The following is a 19,021-nucleotide window of genomic DNA, read 5'->3' on the forward strand; positions in this document are numbered from 1 at the left end:
ATTAGGGTCAGGCTGCCAGTGGGGTATGAAGGTAAAGCTGCAAAGAGGGGGAGTTCGGTTTAGTCACTTAGAATGGGGGGGTAAGGTAAAGCTGTGGGACGTGGGGGGGGGGGGAATTTCAGTGGCAGGGAGCTAGGATTAGGCACTAGCGGGAAGGGCAGCAAGCAAGAAGCGTAAGGGTTAGTGGGATAGGAGGGTTAGGACACTTTCGGAGCTCCTGTTGGGATCATCTGTATCGGGATGCTGGTGACGGTCTTTTGGCAGCCGGCATCCCCAATGGCGGGGTCGCACATGTATCCCCCTTATCATACATTGGGGAGCTGCAAAAGGAATGAGACAGTGTGCCTGTAAGATGATGTCAGTGACACAACTTCCAGGGGTAGCAGAAGCATTTACCTCCTGGAGCCAGGTATGTGTGGGGCCGCCAGTGGGAACGCAGATATAGAGAGAGGAAGGGGGCAGTCTAGAGAGCCAGATCTAAGGCATGCGCTGCCTGACAGATAAGCAGAACATGGGCATTTATATTTGGAACACTCCATTCTGCTCCATAAGTGGGGGGGGGGGGTGCTCTTGTCTCTGAGAGAATCCTATTTCTGTATTAGGGCGGGAAGTACTAACACAAAAATGTGGTAGAAAAAACATTTTACCACATTTTCAAATGTACTAATACCCGCCCACCATATCATCGAATGGCAGGATATCTCCACCTTTGGGTGGCAATACCCTATTGAAGGCTATGGGCTTCAATCGCCGCCCGCTGCCCGGCATGCACTGCAGACTCCTACCCCCCTCCCCATCCTCCGTTCTGCTCCTCCTCCCCCAGCAGCATGTCACAGCCGGGGATGTCCTTCCGGCTGCAGGGGGGATGATGAAACGCCGGGTATTGCCGCAGAGCCCAGGAGGTGATGGAGACCCTGCGCACACCACATCACAGGTATCGCGGGGGCCTCCATCACCGTAATGCGATGCTATCCGCATATGTTAGTACATATATGCTAGCATCGCGGCGGGGGCTTGTCGAGGGGTGGCGATGTATGTTAATACATCCCATCCTTAGCCAGTACAACACTCAGAATGCCCGGAGAGCACAATCACTAAGAGTAAACCGTTACCTACAGTACAGGGTATACGTTGTTAACTTTGAGTTTAAAAGTAACATTGACATACCTGTAAGAAATATGTAAAAAAAGACAGAAATCCAATTATTGCAAAAATGATGCAATATAAGTCAGATTCACGTTTAATTTGATCAGGATCATCAATCCCAAACAACTGTCAAAACAAGAAAACAATGTTAATTTTGGGTTATATTGATGCCACAGGCAAAACTTAACATTAAAATGAGGACACATAACATAAACTGAACCTTCTAAAGATGCCGCGTAGAGATATTGCCCATAGAAGCCAGTCAGAATCTAGCTATCATTTTATAGAATATACCTGGTGTTTTCCAGGAATGGCCGGGTCAAAAAGGTCAAAAGTTGTCTAAGTTAAAATATATATATGAATATACCAATATACTAAAAACATATTTTATATAGGAGTTTATTAAATGTGCTGTAATTATCTACAGTATGCCAGTTGTGGAACTAGAGCAGTCCAGGTGTCTGCTATGGGCACTGCAGTTGGTGGGGCCCAACAGTGGCTCTCCATGGTCTGCAGGCCACCACTCTGCTCTTCTACGCCTGCTGCCAATGCCATGAGCAATGGAGTGTAAAGGCCTGATACACACACTCTCTAGTCACATAAGGCACTGCATGCATTCTATGTTCCATTTACTTTAAAGACCACGTGTTAGGACATTGTTCAAGGACCTTCTAACAAACATACTTACTGCTATAATTTTGGCAAAAAAAATGCAGAAAACTGGGTGACTCCCACCATTAATTAACGATGAAATGGTTCCAACCAAAATGTACGGCCATTCTGACTTGTTCAGTTTCAGAAGTTTTGCAAAGGAAATATCAGGAAGATCTTTCTGTGAAAGGAAACATATATTTGTAGTGCATTGCGGCAACCGGTATTTTGGGTTATACACAACTTTACAGATATTACTTATCAAGAAAGAATTCCGAGCTTACACAAGACAGGTGTAAAGACTGTTCTACTTATGGGAAATTTGCACAGTGGTATATATAATATTGCCCATAGGAGAACGTGGTTCGGTTCAAAGTACAGACGTGAAAATGCAAGAGGTGTGCAGATGCATATGTGCATAGTATATATACTTAAGGGCCTCTTTTATGTTCAACTCTAAGGGGATATTCAATCCATCGGGGAGATGCTCACCAGGCCCTATTCAATGCTGTCTTCCCCGACAGCATTGAGCAGGGTATCTCGGCAGAACAAGCCCGACATTACCAGCTGTCGGACTCCTTCTGCCGAGAATGGCCAGGAAGTGACGAGCTGCGGGCTGCAGCTCACCTCTTCCCAGCCACAACTCGCGGCCATGCCCCCTTCTCGCTCCCCGGCAAGCGGGACATTGAATCCCACCTGCATGTTCTCGGTCGAGCTGACCGAGAATGGGACTGGGTCAAGGCAGTTGAGCAAGCTCAACTGCCGTGACCCTCAGATGGTAAGTATCTGACCACGAAATGTTCTTAGATCATACTTGCCTACTATTTAGTGCTCCTCTCTGAGAGAATCCCAGAGGGGAGCCACTAACGTTCCGCCATCTTCCCAGCCAAATGCTGCGATTCGCCGGAATGGGCTAAAAAAAGTGAAATTATGTGATTTGCTTAATTTTATCCCAGCAATCACCAATGTTCATGTGTGTCCCCCATAGCGATGCGGGGGGTTCGGGGAGGAGGCATGGTACTTTCCCAGCTTCCTGAGGGCTGAGAGGGCCACCTGGTTTTTGGTGGTACTAAAGCATTACCTCTTCCACATCCGTGATCTCTTTTCCTTCCTCTTCCTTTTCCTCCACCATGGTGTATTTCAGAGCAGAGATCTTGATGTTTGCACACTTTACTGGAGAGGTCTTTGTTCCATTTTCAGCTGGTTCTCCTTTTTCTTCATCTTCTACTTGTATAAACTAGAAAATATCCAACATGCAATCATTGCACCTATCCCAATATGGTAACCTCTGCCTAATACCCTAACACCCCTTTTACACCAGCCTGAATAACCTGGGTTTTTGCATGAAAGTGCGCAAAAACCTGGGATTGAAGACAGTGTAAATACTCCAATTTGAAATGTCCCGGGACCCGTTCAAGGCAATGGAAAAGCCGGAGCTGGGAGATGCACTCATCTCCCAGCACTGGATCAAGAGCAGCCCCCGGTGACATCACCCACCCGGCATTATGCTTAGGTCATGACTAAGGTCATGATTCAGACCTTATCACAAAGCACCTTTTTTCTCAAATGGACAAACCATGCTGCCCTGCAGGTGGTGCCTTACCACTTAATGTTTTACCTAGGTGCCTGCATCCGAGACTCACTGTACATGCTCCGGATGGTTAATAATGGCCAATTGCATGTGCCAGAGTCAGTGGGCATGTCATGGCAGTGTTGGCATTATAGACTGCATCAGTTCCACTGACAAGCCAAATTCCATCAGACATGCTAAGTTCCCCATAATCCGATGGTGCATCTGATGTCTGCTTGTAGTTGCACCTTTGTGAGGCAGATTAGAGCTGAAGCCGGTATATGGATCCATACACAGCCCCATTGGCTGCAGCCTTGCCATCATTTTTGCAGTAGTGGCTCTGACAAAAGTTCCAACTGCTTCGTGTCCACCTCTGAATCAGGCCTCTAGTCATTCATTGTAATTTGGTGACAGTAGGGTAAAGTGATTCTTCTACTAGTCTTTATAAATATACTGCATTTATTGCAAACATGATAATACCTGAGCTGAAGCCAGTGAATGGTATATTCCTTGTTTCTCCATTAACTCAGAATGTGTTCCTTGCTCAGCTCCGGTGCCATCCTCTATTACAACAATTAGGTCTGCTGTCCACACTGTACTGAGACGATGGGCTATGATGATTGTTGTACGCCCTTTACTTGCCTGAAAGTAACACAATCATTACTGATGCCAACTTTTATATTAGAATGTATCAGTTCTATAAATCATTGATATGCACTACCACTCACAGCCAGCAGGAGTACATACAGGTTATGATTTACTCTCCAGAACACCGACAATGGGATCCCAAGATACAGAATCCTGACAAATCTTGTTAAAGATATTCACCTTATCCCAAATCCTAACCATAATCCGCTCCTCTGCAGCCTAATGGGTGTGGATTAAAAGGTCAACAGCAGGGATGGCCAAACCTGTCCTCAAGATCTACCAACAGTTCATGTGTCTCAGACAACCTGTGGATCTATAGTAGGAATGAATGCAGCAGGTTTGACAATGTGACAGTTAGTAATGACTACAGCTGTGCACCAGCTAGGTGATCTAGAAAACGTGGACTGTTGGTAGATCTCGAGGACCGGTTTGGCCACCCCTGGTCTATAGTGTATAGGTCGAAATGCAGTAGGTCAATATTGACAAAAAAGGCTGACATGCAAGAGGCTGACAATGTGAAAAACGCATGTCAACTTTTTTGTTTTTACCATTGTCAGTCATGTGAACATTTTGCTTCTGTAAACCTTTTGTCAATGTTGATCTAGTGCATGTCAACCTTTTGTCAAAGTCACCAGTCGATGTGAGATACACAGCGTTAACAAGCGCTAAGGGAGGAGGGGGTGGGTGGATTGCGAGAGATACAGTGGTAATGAAAGAGCAGGACAGACGGTGGTAGAGAGTAAAGGAAAGAGATAAATATTAGATGAGCATAAATAAAAACAAAAACAAAAGTAAAAAAATAAAAATAAAATAAAAATAATAGAAATGAATAAAATAAAATAAATGACCAAAGCAATGTTTACACTCCTTATTGGAGTTATAGAAGCTGTCCAAGTGTTGGGGAAACTTTAACTAGCTTACCCTGCACTTTGTAATGTTATGTCGCAAGCCGCGGCTTTGTAAGCTTCCGGTGGGACTCCGGAGGTTTTCAGCGGTGACGCCACCTGCCGGCTTTTCTCTTGCGCTTGTAGCGGCACTGGCTGGGCTTGCTTTGTCTCTCCATCTGGGGGCTTCTTAATTCAACCAACGCGTTTCACACGCTCTGGTGCTTTTTAAAGGATGCCAATTTTGTCAATGTCAACCTAGGGCATGTCTACCTTTTGGTGTCGACCTATTGACTGTCAACCTCAACACTGTAGACTTATCATCTGGATCCCCCTTGCAGATTAACCCTAAACACTCCTTCCTCCTAGTGCCTAACCCAATCCCCAGAATTTACTTCTGGAATCCATCCAGATTGTAACCATGGAGATCCTGCTGTCAGTCTTCTGAATGCCAGAGTATAGCCAGATGAGCGTGGCAATACCATATTTGAAATATGTGCATTACCTATGAGAACCACATTCCAGCAAAGGTCCCCCAGTCAGGGCCGGTGCAATGCACCGAAGCGCCCTAGGCGCGGGGGTCACCCTGGTGCTCGCCCGCTCCATGCTGCGGCCTCATCGCATCACAACCCCCCCCACGGCCGACGCACAGGGGGGGGACGCGGGTGATGCGGCCGCCGCTACATAGTGGGTGTTAGTGGAGGCTTGGGTAGGATTGCCACCTGGCGCAATGCACTGCTGTAAGGTGCCACGGGAGGAAGGGGGGTTGGGATAGCGGGCAGACGGGCAGGGGTGATCTGGCGGCAGCCACCGTGTCGCTGGGAGCGGGGGGGGAGAGGAGTGACACCTACTCATCCGGCTCCCAACTACCGCCCTTCAGTGGCTGGCGCCCTAGGCAAATGCCTAGAGCTGCCTAGTGGTGGAGCCGGCCCTGCTACTATATGAGCACATTGTCCTGTTTTACGCATAATACCATGTATGAAATATACATCATAGTTACCTTATCTAGAGCAGCTTGTACAACAGATTCACTCTCAGTATCCAGAGCGGAGGTGGCTTCATCCAGCAGAAGTATTTTAGGATTGCGTACTAAGGCTCGGGCTATCGCTATCCTTTGTTTTTGACCACCGCTCAGCTGTGCCCCTCGTTCCCCAACTAGAGTCTCAAATTTCTAGAGTGTAAAGAAAAAAGATTCCAGTACACTGAAAACATAATCAATGCAACAGCTCAAAATAGGAAAACATATATAAATATATATATATATATATATATATATATATATAACATTGCAGACCAATAAGGACTTAATATCCCACACTGATCTAAATAATTACTGAAGCTTCTTAATGACAAACACACTGTTCCTCTGTGAGAGCCAATTATATAACCTTGGCAGTTATATTTAGACATATCCAGTTTAATCTGGATGAAACATTCAATCTCTGCCAGTCACTTCCTTTATTTATTGCAGGACTGTGGTTTATTATCTGTTCGCCTGCACCATGGCCATAGGCGTATGGGTGCAAGGTGTGCGGTGCACACAGCTTTGAGTCACCGCTGCCTACGCTGCAGACATACAGTAAATCATTGGAAAAATGTCTGCCTCTGCCATTATCCCGGTAATTTCTGCAGGCACAATAGAGCTGTCCCTGGGAACAGGGTATAGATGCCATGTTCCCAGAGACCTGTGCATGTGCAGTAGTCTCCGGCATAAAGCCAGGGTCCACTTGATGCCATAGAGGAGTGGGCCTAAACGGAGCCTGCTTCACGGACCCTCTCCTCTCTTAAAATGCCTCTGACCACGTTAGGTTTTATATTCTTAAATAAATATGAAAGCAATAAGAGAACATAAAGAACTCAAAATATTAACTTCACATTATACAGTTCACTACCATATAAAAAATATCCATCTATCCGATAAACTTGTTTTGGGCTCATTCCCACAGGCACTGGGGAAATGAGTAAAATAGTGAGCAAGTGCGTTTTACTTCTGCCTTTTAAAACATTCCTGTGAATACATTGGCAAGTATTCAATGCCGGTGCGAGCGGCCGGCGAGGGGGTTAAACTGCGAGGATCACAGAAAACCAGTGATCCTCGCAGTTTAACCCCCGCGCCGGCCGCTCGCACTATGCAACGTTCCGGGGGAATCCTCGCAGTCACAGAACGGCAAGGATTCCCCTAAACTGCGAGAGCCGCGGCTAGTGCAGCAAACTCGCTGTAATTAGCCTCGATTCTCGCAGTTTTTGGAGGCACATTCGCAAATTCCCCCTCGCTCAAAAAACGGAGCGAGGGGGAATTTGCGAATGAGGGGGGTCAGTTGAATACTGACAGGGTGAGCGGTGACTGCGAGCAAAAAGTCCTGCTCGCAGTCACCGCTCGCCCACGGCATTGAATATATGCCATAATATTGTGTTTCCTTAAACATATCATGGTTGCATAGGGAGAGGTATCAACAGTAGAATGAAAGAAGTAATAATGCCACTGTATAGGTCATTGGTACGACCTCATCTACAGTACTGTGTTCAGTTCTGGAGGCCATATCGCCAGAAGGATATAAATACACTAGTGACTGTACAAAGAAGGGCAACTTAAACGGTGCATGGCCTACATCACAAAACGTACCACGAAAGACAAAAAGATTTTAATATGTATACAAGGGTTTTAACAAGGTACAGGTGGGAGACATTCTTCACAGGAAGAGGAGCAACAGAACACGAGGACATGCACTGAAACTAGAGGAAGGAAGATTCAGGGGAAATTTGAGGAAAATATTACTTCACAGAAAGGGTAGTATATAGGTGGAATAGCCTCCCAATAAAGGCGGTAGAGGCAAATACAGTATTTAAACATACTTGGGATAGACATTTTGATACCCTTACGAAAAAATAAGGATAAAATAAAGTTTGAGGTAACATGTTTAAAGAAGGGGCAGACTAGATGGGCCAAGTGCATGGGTGTGCGCACATTGACTGTTAGGGGTGCACAGGGACCCCCTAATGCTGTGCCCACCCTTATGAACACCCACCAGCCGCTAGCACTACCAGCAATACCTTTAACCAAAGACTTTTACTTGTTAGAACTGGATTCCATTTAAAGAAGCACACATCAAACAATAATGTCTGTTTGCATTGTTATTTGTACTAGACCATTGTCATATCACTACATACCTGTGTTATCCATATATGTTTATGACTGTATCTGCATGTACTGTTACACAGAGTAATTAGAGGATTATAACTGAAATAGGCAGGAGATTATGGTGTGTCTGAGAGATGTTTTATATTGTAGCGATTGCCAAAAGATAACGGAAGACACGCCTGATTGGCGGTGTTAGACATGCCAATAGGTGGAGCTACGCACACCCCTTTGACGGTGCACCCCCTAATAAAATGTGCTGAGCACGCCTATGGCCAAGTGGTTCTTATCTGCCGTCAAATTCTATCTCTTATATATTTAGCCAGATCTGTCAATCGTTGTGTGAGTGTGTGTATAACGCTGGGCAGAGTCAGACAGTGAACTCCGCCCCCGCCCAGCGTTATACACATAGCCCACATATGATACACAGATGTGGCCTGCCCAGTTGCACACTCACCAGCTCTACACATATTTACGCTCTCAACTACACCTGCACACTACATTAAACACCACCACCCACATATAACACGCTAGTGGCATCCCTCTGCGGTCCCTGCGATCATGGACCCTCACACCCGCAACTGGATGCCGCCTGCTACCTCCGCACCTGCCAGAACTCCCGGTACTCTCACACCTGCCACTGCCTGCTGACCTGCTGCCTCCGCACCCCCCAGGATCACCTGGACGCCTGGACCACAGACACCTATCACTGTACCACCAATGGCTACCAGGTACCATTTTCAAATTCATACCACTATACCACCAACGCCTGCACTGTATACCTATGCAACATATCCTGCACCACCCCACTAAAATCTCCAACACAACACACCCCTTCCTGCCACCACCATCCCCCCACCCCAAACTAATACCACACACTATCTTTGCACCACTATACCACCAATGCCTGCACTGTATACCTATCCAAGCTATCATGCACCACCCCACCAAAATCGCCAACCCAACACACCCCTTCCTGGCAACACCCCCCCACCCCAAACTAAAACCACGCACACACACTATCTTTGCACCACTATACCACCAACGCTTGCACTGTATACCCTTTCAACTTACAGTATCCTACACCACCACACCAAAATATCCAACCCAACACACCCCATCCCGCCAACAACATCACCCCCTCCCCAAAATCAAAGTACATACACTCTTTTCACTCCCTCACCCAACCACGCCACCGCCACACACAAATACAATACTACTACACACGCACCCCCCCCACCCACAGCCCACCCATTTAACTCCGCCCCCTCCCAAACACATAGTCCAACAGATCTAGCAAGCCCTTCCTACCATAATCGACACTAAAATATATTTATAACTTTAATGGGGCATAGCTCCTTATGACGGTGTCGTATGACGGTGAAGAGCGTCCGTAGGGCGCGATGAATCACCTAGTTTTTCTATATCTATCTAGGCAACGCTGAATTATGCTTTGGGAAAGTAGGCACTTAAAACAGAGGGCCCCCTCCACAGCTTGTCTGCTCATCCTTTCCGCCCCCACTATAGAATACAATTATGCAAGTGCCACAGTGTGCTTCGGAATTGAGGGGTGTACAATATATGAGATTGTGTACTGTATAATACATCTAAATAAAACGTGTATATTAGATTTAATGTTCTAATAATGACAATTATTCTATAAGATATTATTTATAAGGCACCACAAGTGGTTTGCAGTGCCATACATACGAGCTAGATACTGTTTATAGCTCCACATAATTAAGGGCCTTATTCTAGTTCACTCTTTCTGACAAAGTCCTTCTTAGATGGACAAAACCATGTGCACTGCAGGTGGGGCAGATGTAACATGTGCAGAGAGAATTCGATTTGGGTAGGGTTTTACTTCAAAGTGAGATCTATATTGCAGTGTAAAAATAAAGCAGCCAGTATTTACCCTGCACAGAAACAAAATAACTCACCCAGATCTAATTCTCTCTGCACATGTTACATCTGCCCCACCTGCAGTGCACATGGTTTTGTCCATCTAAGAAGGGTTTTGTCAGAAAGAGTGAACTAGAATAACCCCCTAAGAGACAAAACTTAAAGAAAATAAAAAATACTTTTATAGAAAATTATCTATCATCTACAGCAGCAGTTCCCAACCTGGGTTACTTGTACCCCTGGCGGTATACTGCAGACCAGTTGGGTGTACTTGAAAATAATATTGCTAATGGCAGAAGAAGAAGTCTCCAAATGGCAGAAGAAGTCTCCTATTGCCGTGGAGACTAACCAAGTCTTGTCACTTCTGGCTTCATCTGCAGAGTCATCCGCATCACCTACTGCAATCCATCTGCCCCCTGCTAATACGGCTGGAGGAAGCAGCGGCATTAATCCTACAGGAGTTAGCGGGAACTTCAAAGACAGTGCACAGCCAGCGGCAAGACACAGAGGTAACCGATTCCTGCCCGCACACTACTCCTCCGCTACTCCTAAATATAAGGACACACATAACCCTCACTTCCACTCCACTTGTAATTACTGTGTATATATTTATATTGAAAGGAGAGGTATACTCATAAATGAAAGGCCTAGTCAAGAGGAGCATTAAAGAGTTGAGAACCGCTGATCTACAGTATCCTGTGAAATGCAAGAATATCAGCAGCCTCTGTACTACTTATACACTGGAAGACCCTCTGAGCGTCTCTCTCCCCATAAGACAGAAGATTGCACAGGACCCAGACACATCAATCTGTACTGCTGTGTTTGGGGAGAAGCTCGAACCCTTGGTCACGTACAGCCCTCTACCCATTCCTATCCCTCCTCTGGTTGGGAAGCTCCATTGTCAGCTCATTAATCCTGATAACCTGCTGTCTCTGCCTGCACTGCACACTATACTGCTTGCATTTGCCTGGTTCTTCTTTCTGATGCTGCATAAGAGGGAGAGCTGGTGATGTCAGTGTGCGGTAGCCAGGGAAATAGCCCATGGACAGAGGAGGGGCCAGGGCACAGTGTGCCCCGCCCTCTAAATCCAGCTCTGTATCTACACATTATAAGATACTGTGGTAGATTTACTTGTTTAGTTTTGGGATGGACAGGGGCCACAAATACTTATTTTGTGATCCAGTTTTGTTAAACATGGTATGTTTTACAAGGCTGAAGCTTTATATGGCACATGTGAATATTACCGTGTCACATATCTTGCGTTCCTGATAGGAGGGATAGATTAAGGATGCTAAAGATTTGTCCTTTGTTTTGTTCCCCTAATTCTAGATGCTCACCTCAGGCAGTGCCATAATGAAGTCATAGGCATTGGCTTCTCTCGCCGCTATCTCAATTTCTTCATCGGTCACATTTTCTCGTCCATATTTGATGTTGTTCTTAATGGTAGTTCCAAATAGGACGGGTTCCTGACTGACCACACCAATCAGCTCTCTGTAATGTCTGACATTCAGAGATCGTATATCATGTCCATCCACCATTATCTGGGAACACATAGCTGAATTAGAAAACGCAGGTGCACACTCTAAACACAAAGACAACTGGCAATCAGGACAATTATAATACATTCTGCAATTTAACATGAAGTCAAATTGAGGTACTGAACTTAGCATTATTTTTGACCAAAAATGTATGACCACCTACCATGACCAGGTGACCTCATCAGAAGGGCCCTAAGGTCCAGAGCACAGTACCCCCAATTCTTAGTCGCTCTGGCCCACAATACATGCCCCAACGATTTTATTTTTTTTCTGTACCCTTCCCATTAAAGAATAATAATAATAAAATATAATAGAGTGTGAGAATGTGAAAGTGAGAGATTGTTTTTTTTTTTTTTTTTTTTTTAAGCGTCAATCAATTACATTGAAAAATCAACCTGTCTTTTAAAAATAAAAAGGGAAAACTCTCCCAAAGGACCCTACTGTGATTGACACGCTCCCCTGCATGTACCCGCAGTGGAGTGATTTTTGCGGCTGCGCATAATTAGTTATATGCATGTGCTGCCGCTGTATGCGAGTGGCCACGGCGAATAGATTATTTTACGGGCGCTCGCACACAACAGTGCAGGCGGCGGGGCGTGGGGTGGCAGGCCGTTCGCCCATGGGAACATCCAGCGTTTCATGGGAATTCCCATGAAAACGGTGGCCGCTCTCATGTTAATTCCCTGATGATGCGGGTGTGGGGGACGGGCAGCTGACATCTGCGGATGTCAGCTGCCCATCTGCTTCCTGCACAGGACGCCCGCAGATCAGAAACACCACAGAGGTGTCTCAGATATGCAAGCACTGGAGAAATCATTTGATGGCCGCCGGCGTGCGAGGGAGGGGGTGTGCGGGCGGCGTCTGGTCCACTCGAAATTCAAGTCACCCCGAATAACCTCCAAAATCTCTCACTTTCAGATTCTCACACCCACATCACCTTTTTACGGATTGTCAATACAAGGTAATATAGAATTCATTATAACATAATGCATAAAACATATTTACCGCGCCCTCCTGTGGATCGTACAGTCTCTGCAGGAGCTGCACTGTGGTGCTTTTACCGCATCCGCTTTGTCCAACCAGTGCCACCGTCTGACCAGATTTAACTTTTAAATTAAATCCTTTTAACACCTTTAAAAAAAAAAAAATAATAATAAATAATAATAATGTACATACATAGATACTGTGATATAGAAACGTTCTCTTATTTAAAATGAAAAAGAAATTAATTTGCTTTACATAACCATAAGCCAACAGGAAATAATGTTTTAAACATCTTAAATGTGGTAAGTATAAAATAAGCTGCTTAGCAAATTGTAGCTAAGAGGATAAGATATGGGGGTTTGGTACTTGTGTAGTTTCACGGCGCCCGATATATCAGATGCGATATTGGGCGATATATCAGATGCGATCCGAAGTGATTTTTGACCTGTTCATAACCCCACTATCCACTGCGCATGAAGTTGATTTTATATAGTGTGGCGAACGCAGTGAGCCACTGAGCCCGAAGCGTGGCGAGCGTAGCAGGCCCCGCGAGGGGACGCGGATTACTGTGCTCGCCACACTATATAAAATCAACTCCATGCGTAGTGGATAGTGGCGTTATAAACAGGTCAAAAATCGCTTCGGATCGCATCGCTATTTCGGCCAATATCGCATCTGATGTATCGGCCGATATCTTATCCGATATATCGGGCACCCTGAAACTAGACAAGTACCGGGGATTTATTTAGGAAGAGTCGGGTTGTAAAAACCATCACTTCTCCTACAAATCCAAACTGAAAATGTCAAGTATTTGACTCTTTTCCTTTATTCATTTATTAATTCATGGGCTCCTGCTCAACTCAGGCTCACATAGCTTTTCCAGGACACTTGACCTCATTGACGTACTCAAAAGGCAAACTTAAACATAATAATACAACGTCAATATCATCCATAACACAGTGACACACATTGTGATGCAGCAATGATACTGTAGAGCATGGGCCTTCAAACTGTGGTACTCCAGATGTTGTGAAACTATAAATCCCAGCATGCCTTGCCACAGTTTTGCTATAAGGGAGTGTTAAAACTGTGGCAAGGCATGCTAGGATTTGTAGTTTCACAACATCTGGAGGTCCACAGTTTGAAGACCCATGCTATAGAGCAGGGGTTCCCAAACTTTTTTGAATCACGGCACCCTAGAGTATCAGAATATTTTTCAGGGCACCCCTAGGCCAAAGTTTGTTACCAAGAATATAAATAAGTTGTGCTTAAATGTCATCCTTAGGTCCAGTTATGTGGTGAGGAACACGATTCACTTCTGTTGCCCCACATATTTTATAATTGGAAGCACCAAGCATTGATTTTGGCTGTTACATTGGCCATAAATAATTTGAATTGGTTCTGGACCACCAACCTGAGGCACCCCTGCAAGTGCTCCGAGGCACCCCAGGGAGCCTAGGCTCACAGTTTGGGAACCACTGCTGTAGAGTATGTGCTTGCCTTTAGTGAGGCATAACATTGTATCTCTCAGATTTCTGCTATGTCCTTGGTGGTTTATCAGTCTCAGTGTGTCCTATGTCTTGTCGGCTAGTTTATAACATTATTCTGCTGTAGCTGGGTATTATCATGACCTCCTCTAGAGCCTTGACATTATCTGTTATCAGCCACAATGAATGGCGCCCTGGCATTAGATAGCATTCCATGAACAAGAGGCATGAAACTTGTGGGGAATGGATTGTCCAAAGGGTCCGGTCACTTCAGGCCTAGTATTATAGTGATACAATGTAGTCAGGACAGGTATGAACTACCTACAAACAATGAAAGAGCGTCACTCCTCCTGGAAATAGCAGATGGAACAGGTAACAGCAACATAGAGACCCCACTAAATCACTAATGGGAGGGTAATAATCAATGTGAAGTCAGTACTCACAGTGACAGAACAGCATTAGAAAGCATTGCTCCAGCATGTTTAAAAGTAAAAATGTATAATGCAATAATTATTACAGGAACAGTTTTTAGTTTAATTAGTTTTGCAGCCTGAACAAATATGTACAGTCCCATAGTCATACAGTACAATTAGGAAAATGAATGGAAAAAGTGCTTTAGTATCCTTACCTGGACATTCGGACGAGAAGGATAACAAAAGTGGACATCTTTAAACTCCACGTTTCCCTTTACAATATCTAGTCTGTATCCCTCTACAGAAAAGCTGTCAATGACAGATGTCTAAAATCATTACAAAGAGAGATATGGTCAGTCTGTTGTTAGGGCAACCTGGACATCAACACAAACCGAGCCTCTGATAAATGTGCAGGACTAAGCTGTGCATGTGCATGATTGTTTTCTGGTTGGGCAGCGCCAATAAGCAATAGTGCTCGACTCACCCTCAATGAGGTCACAGTGCACAGCCCCATACCAGCCCACCCCACAGCAGCCACACAGCCAGGGGCGGAGTGGGATGCAAAACCAACCAGGAACATCTGTGGAAGCAGCTTTCATGGAGGCAGAGTATGTTGAGGTGGCGGGGCCTGTTGAAGGGGCAGGATCTCTCCTCATAGAGTGTGATTATGAGTTGGACACAGTTGCAGCCATTCTTGTGTCTTTACCTGCAGTCTGCAACTTTATGCTAATTCAAACACACTGCCCTTCCCTGGTACCATGGACAGATTGGGAATTTAAAGTGGCCCTGGAAAAATGTCCAAAAAGCCCCCCCCCCCCCCCCCCCCCAAATTTCCAGCCTTACAACTTCTACCACAGAATACACCCACACCAGCATGCCACCCACTACCCTCTCCTGGCCACAGGCAGCAATATAGGTGCGCGGGCCTACCAGGTAACTGCCCAGTGACTTATTGCCAATCTGCCCCTGCACCCAAACCTATCAGCTGCTCCAGCCCATCCATTTATGTTTATTTATTGCTGCTCCAGCCCATCCATTTATGTTTATTTATTGTATCTAGCACTGTTTAAGTGCACTCATTTATACATGGTCTTGTTATACGCTTCTGACTTCTGATATGCTATTTGTAGGATTGATTTGCCACTCTTATGTACCAATATATGCATGCCTGGTAATGTCATTGTATTAGTATATTGTATTTTCTTGCTCTTTGAGTTAATAAAAATTATTATTCAAATAAAAATTGTAAACTCAATTTTTGTAAGATTCTGATTATTTACTGCAGCTCGAGTATCCCTTATCCGTAGTAAAATGTTTTGGTATTTGGATTATTGGGGATTTTGGAATATTTGCATACCACACATTTATTGGCAACAGGACTCAAATCTACACCCATGAATAATTGTTGTTTCCAGTACACCTTATACATATAGAGCCTAACTTAGTAAGTCATTGACAAAAATCGCTTTTGGAAAAGTTGCAATGGCTTCGACCAGAAACTTGGCCATCCGACGACTAGCTTCGCAGCGATGCTAAACAGCCAGGGGGCTACTCTTAATATGCGATTGCTTTTATTATTTACTTGAGTACTATACAAACAAGTTTTTCTGGAGCATCTTACTCTGGACCAGTCCATGGCTGCAGCACCACATTTCAAGTTGCAAGAAGAACTGCTCACAGATACAGTAGTTTGTAATTACTTAGGCATGTGGGCACAAATGAGTATATTAATATACAGTAAATGACACTAAAAGACACAGAGCCTTATTTATGGTTGCTTTGCAACCGCCCTGCATTCACACGGGGACCGATGGTGGCGATGTGCGCATTTCTGTGCATGTGCATGCGCAGGGCACATGCAGCCACGGTGAACACCCAGGAAAGCGGGTGGGGGGCTGCAGAGAGGGGTGGCCCCATCAGCATATGGGAATGCCCAGAGTATCATGGGCGTTCCCATGAGAACGCTGGTTGTTCTCATGTTAATGAGGCCATGACACGGTGTGGGGGGCGGGCAGCTGACATCACACACCCCCCCCCCCCCCCCAATCCAGCTAGGAAGATTTCATAGGAATAGCTTTTTACTGTATGGTGTATATGTTTTTTTAATTGTGGTAGTGTATTGGCCAATATCAATTATAATACTGTGAGAACTATTTCAATTGTAAATACAGTATATATTTTTTTATTATTCCAAAAGAGCCGTTTCACCTTTTTTATTCTTAATATCAGGTTGTGTGCGCAGAGATTAGCTCTATTTGGTGACAAACAAATAATATATTGGCTTCAGTAATATATTGAGAAATAATTCCACTCGAAGCAGAAAATTCAGATTTAGTGGGATATAACCAATTATACAGTACCTGACCCCCGAGTGTCTGCAGTCGTAGCATTCACAAATGTTCTGTTGAATCTGCGAAGCCTGATTGCTAGACCTCCGCTAGAGATACAGGCTATAACGTATGATGTCCTACCCGTATTTGCACGGTCACATTCTGTGTGGAATTATTATTAGGAAACTGAACTAAGGGGATAATTCTGTACTGCTCACTAAACAGCGTTTGTTCACTGCTTAGTGAGCAGCTTAACGCTGCCCGTTGCCCATCTGAATGACCCCCCTTCCCCCCGAATCCCTACCCGTGCGAACGCCTCAGTGAGTGTGATATTTACCGAAGGTGTTCGCACGGGGGTCTGCACATGAGAAAAACTGCTCGTGCACATGCGCAGACCCCTCACCATCGGAACGGGGCCAAATCGGCCCCGTTCCTAGCCAAAAAGAATCAGGCCCTAAGATACAAAGTGCAGGAATAAAAAGTTCACTATGTTCACAGAATGTAACTAAAATTGTTCCCTTATGGGTATTAGGTACATACACCTAGCTCACTTGTCCGTGGACTTGCCCTCTGGCTGCTTAGCTATTGGTTATAACTGAGTTGCTGATGCTGATAAATAACTGCCATATACAGATTTGTACTTGTCACGCACTGGAGAACATCTGCAAACAGATAAGTAAATGCTGTGCTCAGACAGGGCTCATTTGTGTAAACAGGAAATCCGAGCCTCCGGTGTTCCTTCAGCTACCTGACTGACTCACTGCAGCTGAGAGTGGCTGACACCCAGGGATGACAGATACACTTGTGTAGGTTTGGTTTGAGCGTTTTGTATACAGATCACTTAAACTACTGCACACGGACCGTGCCTACGTTCATGACCACGCGGCATACTGTCCAGTTATTTTAGTTTACATTTCATGGGCTGTCCTGACTTACCTGATCAATGACACGAAATATCCCATAGGCTGCCCCTCTTGCAATAGAAAAGGCTTCAAGATGAGAAAATGCCTGACCGATGCAATAGCTGCTCATCACCACACTGAAGAAGACCTGACAGAGAACACAAGACCCATCAGCAATAGCAAGTCAGCACTTCATAAAGGACAAACAAGGCTTCCTTGTAGGTGCGCAGTGGCGGATTCAGGGGGGGCACCTGGGCACGTGCCCCCCCTGTCATTTATTTTGTAGCTGAGGACCAGGGCTTTCTAACGAGTCCAGCCCCGTGTCTCTAGCCCCCTGGGAACCAGAGATATCGCCTGGCAAACCTGTAACGTTTTTTCCCCATAGGATAATATGGGACCCATCAATTCCGACCCCACCCGGTTCCGAAGGCTGCCAGTTCCCGCCCTGGCATCACAGAAGCTTGTGGTTGATTTCATTCAATTCCAAATCGCTGATACCATATGATACCAGGCTGGTCCAAATCGGTCAATCGGTTTCAGAGATATTGCGTGTAAACCGATTTTTTTATTTTTGAAATGTAATTTCATGGCTGTTCATGTTCTTTGAGGGCAGATTACTCTGGAACCAAACGTTCCAGTTTCACTGGACCAAAATCATTCAAAGCCCACTCAAACGTTCTTCAATATAATACTTGTCTCATGTAAATGGGTCAGTTGGTTCCGAAGATAAAGGCGGTTAAATGAGATAACTGGTTAAAGGGGGGAGGGGTGGTTTTCTCTCCCCCTCACACCAGAAAATGCATTTTCTGGTGTGAAAAGGGTATTATTTCAAATAGCCGGGACCTGCAGTGCTTTGAATACAGCCAGGCTCTGCCACTGTCAGTGGCTATCACTTCTGCTGTCCCCCATTTACCACGAGCATGTATTCCCCCTTGGCAATGAGCATGTAATCCCATATGGCAACGAGCATGGAACCTCTGGCAATGAGCATGGAACCCTTGGCAATGAGCATGTAGAGAAAAAGCACTTATGTAGCATAATTTTTAATAGGCATTATGGTGTTTGTAACACATAATGGACATAATGGCGTGTAACTTAACGTGTAATGGACATTATGGTGTAAATGTTTAATGCGAGCCTTTGGTGGACAATGTCCCTGTTTATGAAGTGTATTGTGAATTTTGGCTTAATCTGTGTGGCATTATGTGAATTCTGGCTCAATCCATGTGGCATTATGTGAATTTTGTCTCAATCCGTGTGGCATTATGTGAATTTTGGCTCAATCCATGTGGCATTATGGGAATTTTGGCTCAATCCGTGTTGCATTATGTGAATTTTTTCCCAATCCGTGTGGCATTATGTGGATTTTGGCTCAATCCATGTGGCATTATGTGAATTTTGGCTCAATCCGTATGGCATTTTATGCATTT

General features: G+C 45.1%; 1 protein-coding gene across 5 annotated transcripts in view; it reads right to left on the reverse strand.

The window, feature by feature from the left end:
- Positions 1–19,021, reverse strand: part of LOC146081137 (ATP-binding cassette sub-family B member 5-like) — an 89,602-nt gene that overhangs the window by 22,080 nt on the left and 48,501 nt on the right. For all 5 annotated transcript variants that reach the window (XM_083189129.1, XM_083189131.1, XM_083189130.1 and 2 more), the window contains 9 exons: positions 17,626–17,739; positions 14,575–14,685; positions 12,481–12,606; positions 11,275–11,478; positions 5,900–6,070; positions 3,848–4,009; positions 2,879–3,034; positions 1,835–1,978; positions 1,168–1,272 (listed from right to left, as the gene is read on the reverse strand). In XM_083189129.1, the coding sequence (XP_083045255.1) occupies positions 1,168–1,272; positions 1,835–1,978; positions 2,879–3,034; positions 3,848–4,009; positions 5,900–6,070; positions 11,275–11,478; positions 12,481–12,606; positions 14,575–14,685; positions 17,626–17,739 (1,293 nt within the window). The remainder of the gene's footprint in view (positions 1–1,167; positions 1,273–1,834; positions 1,979–2,878; positions 3,035–3,847; positions 4,010–5,899; positions 6,071–11,274; positions 11,479–12,480; positions 12,607–14,574; positions 14,686–17,625; positions 17,740–19,021) is intronic.

This window comes from Crinia signifera, chromosome 5 (assembly GCF_055691185.1).
Source record: "Crinia signifera chromosome 5, ASM5569118v1, whole genome shotgun sequence".
NCBI classification, from domain to species: Eukaryota; Metazoa; Chordata; class Amphibia; order Anura; family Myobatrachidae; genus Crinia; species Crinia signifera.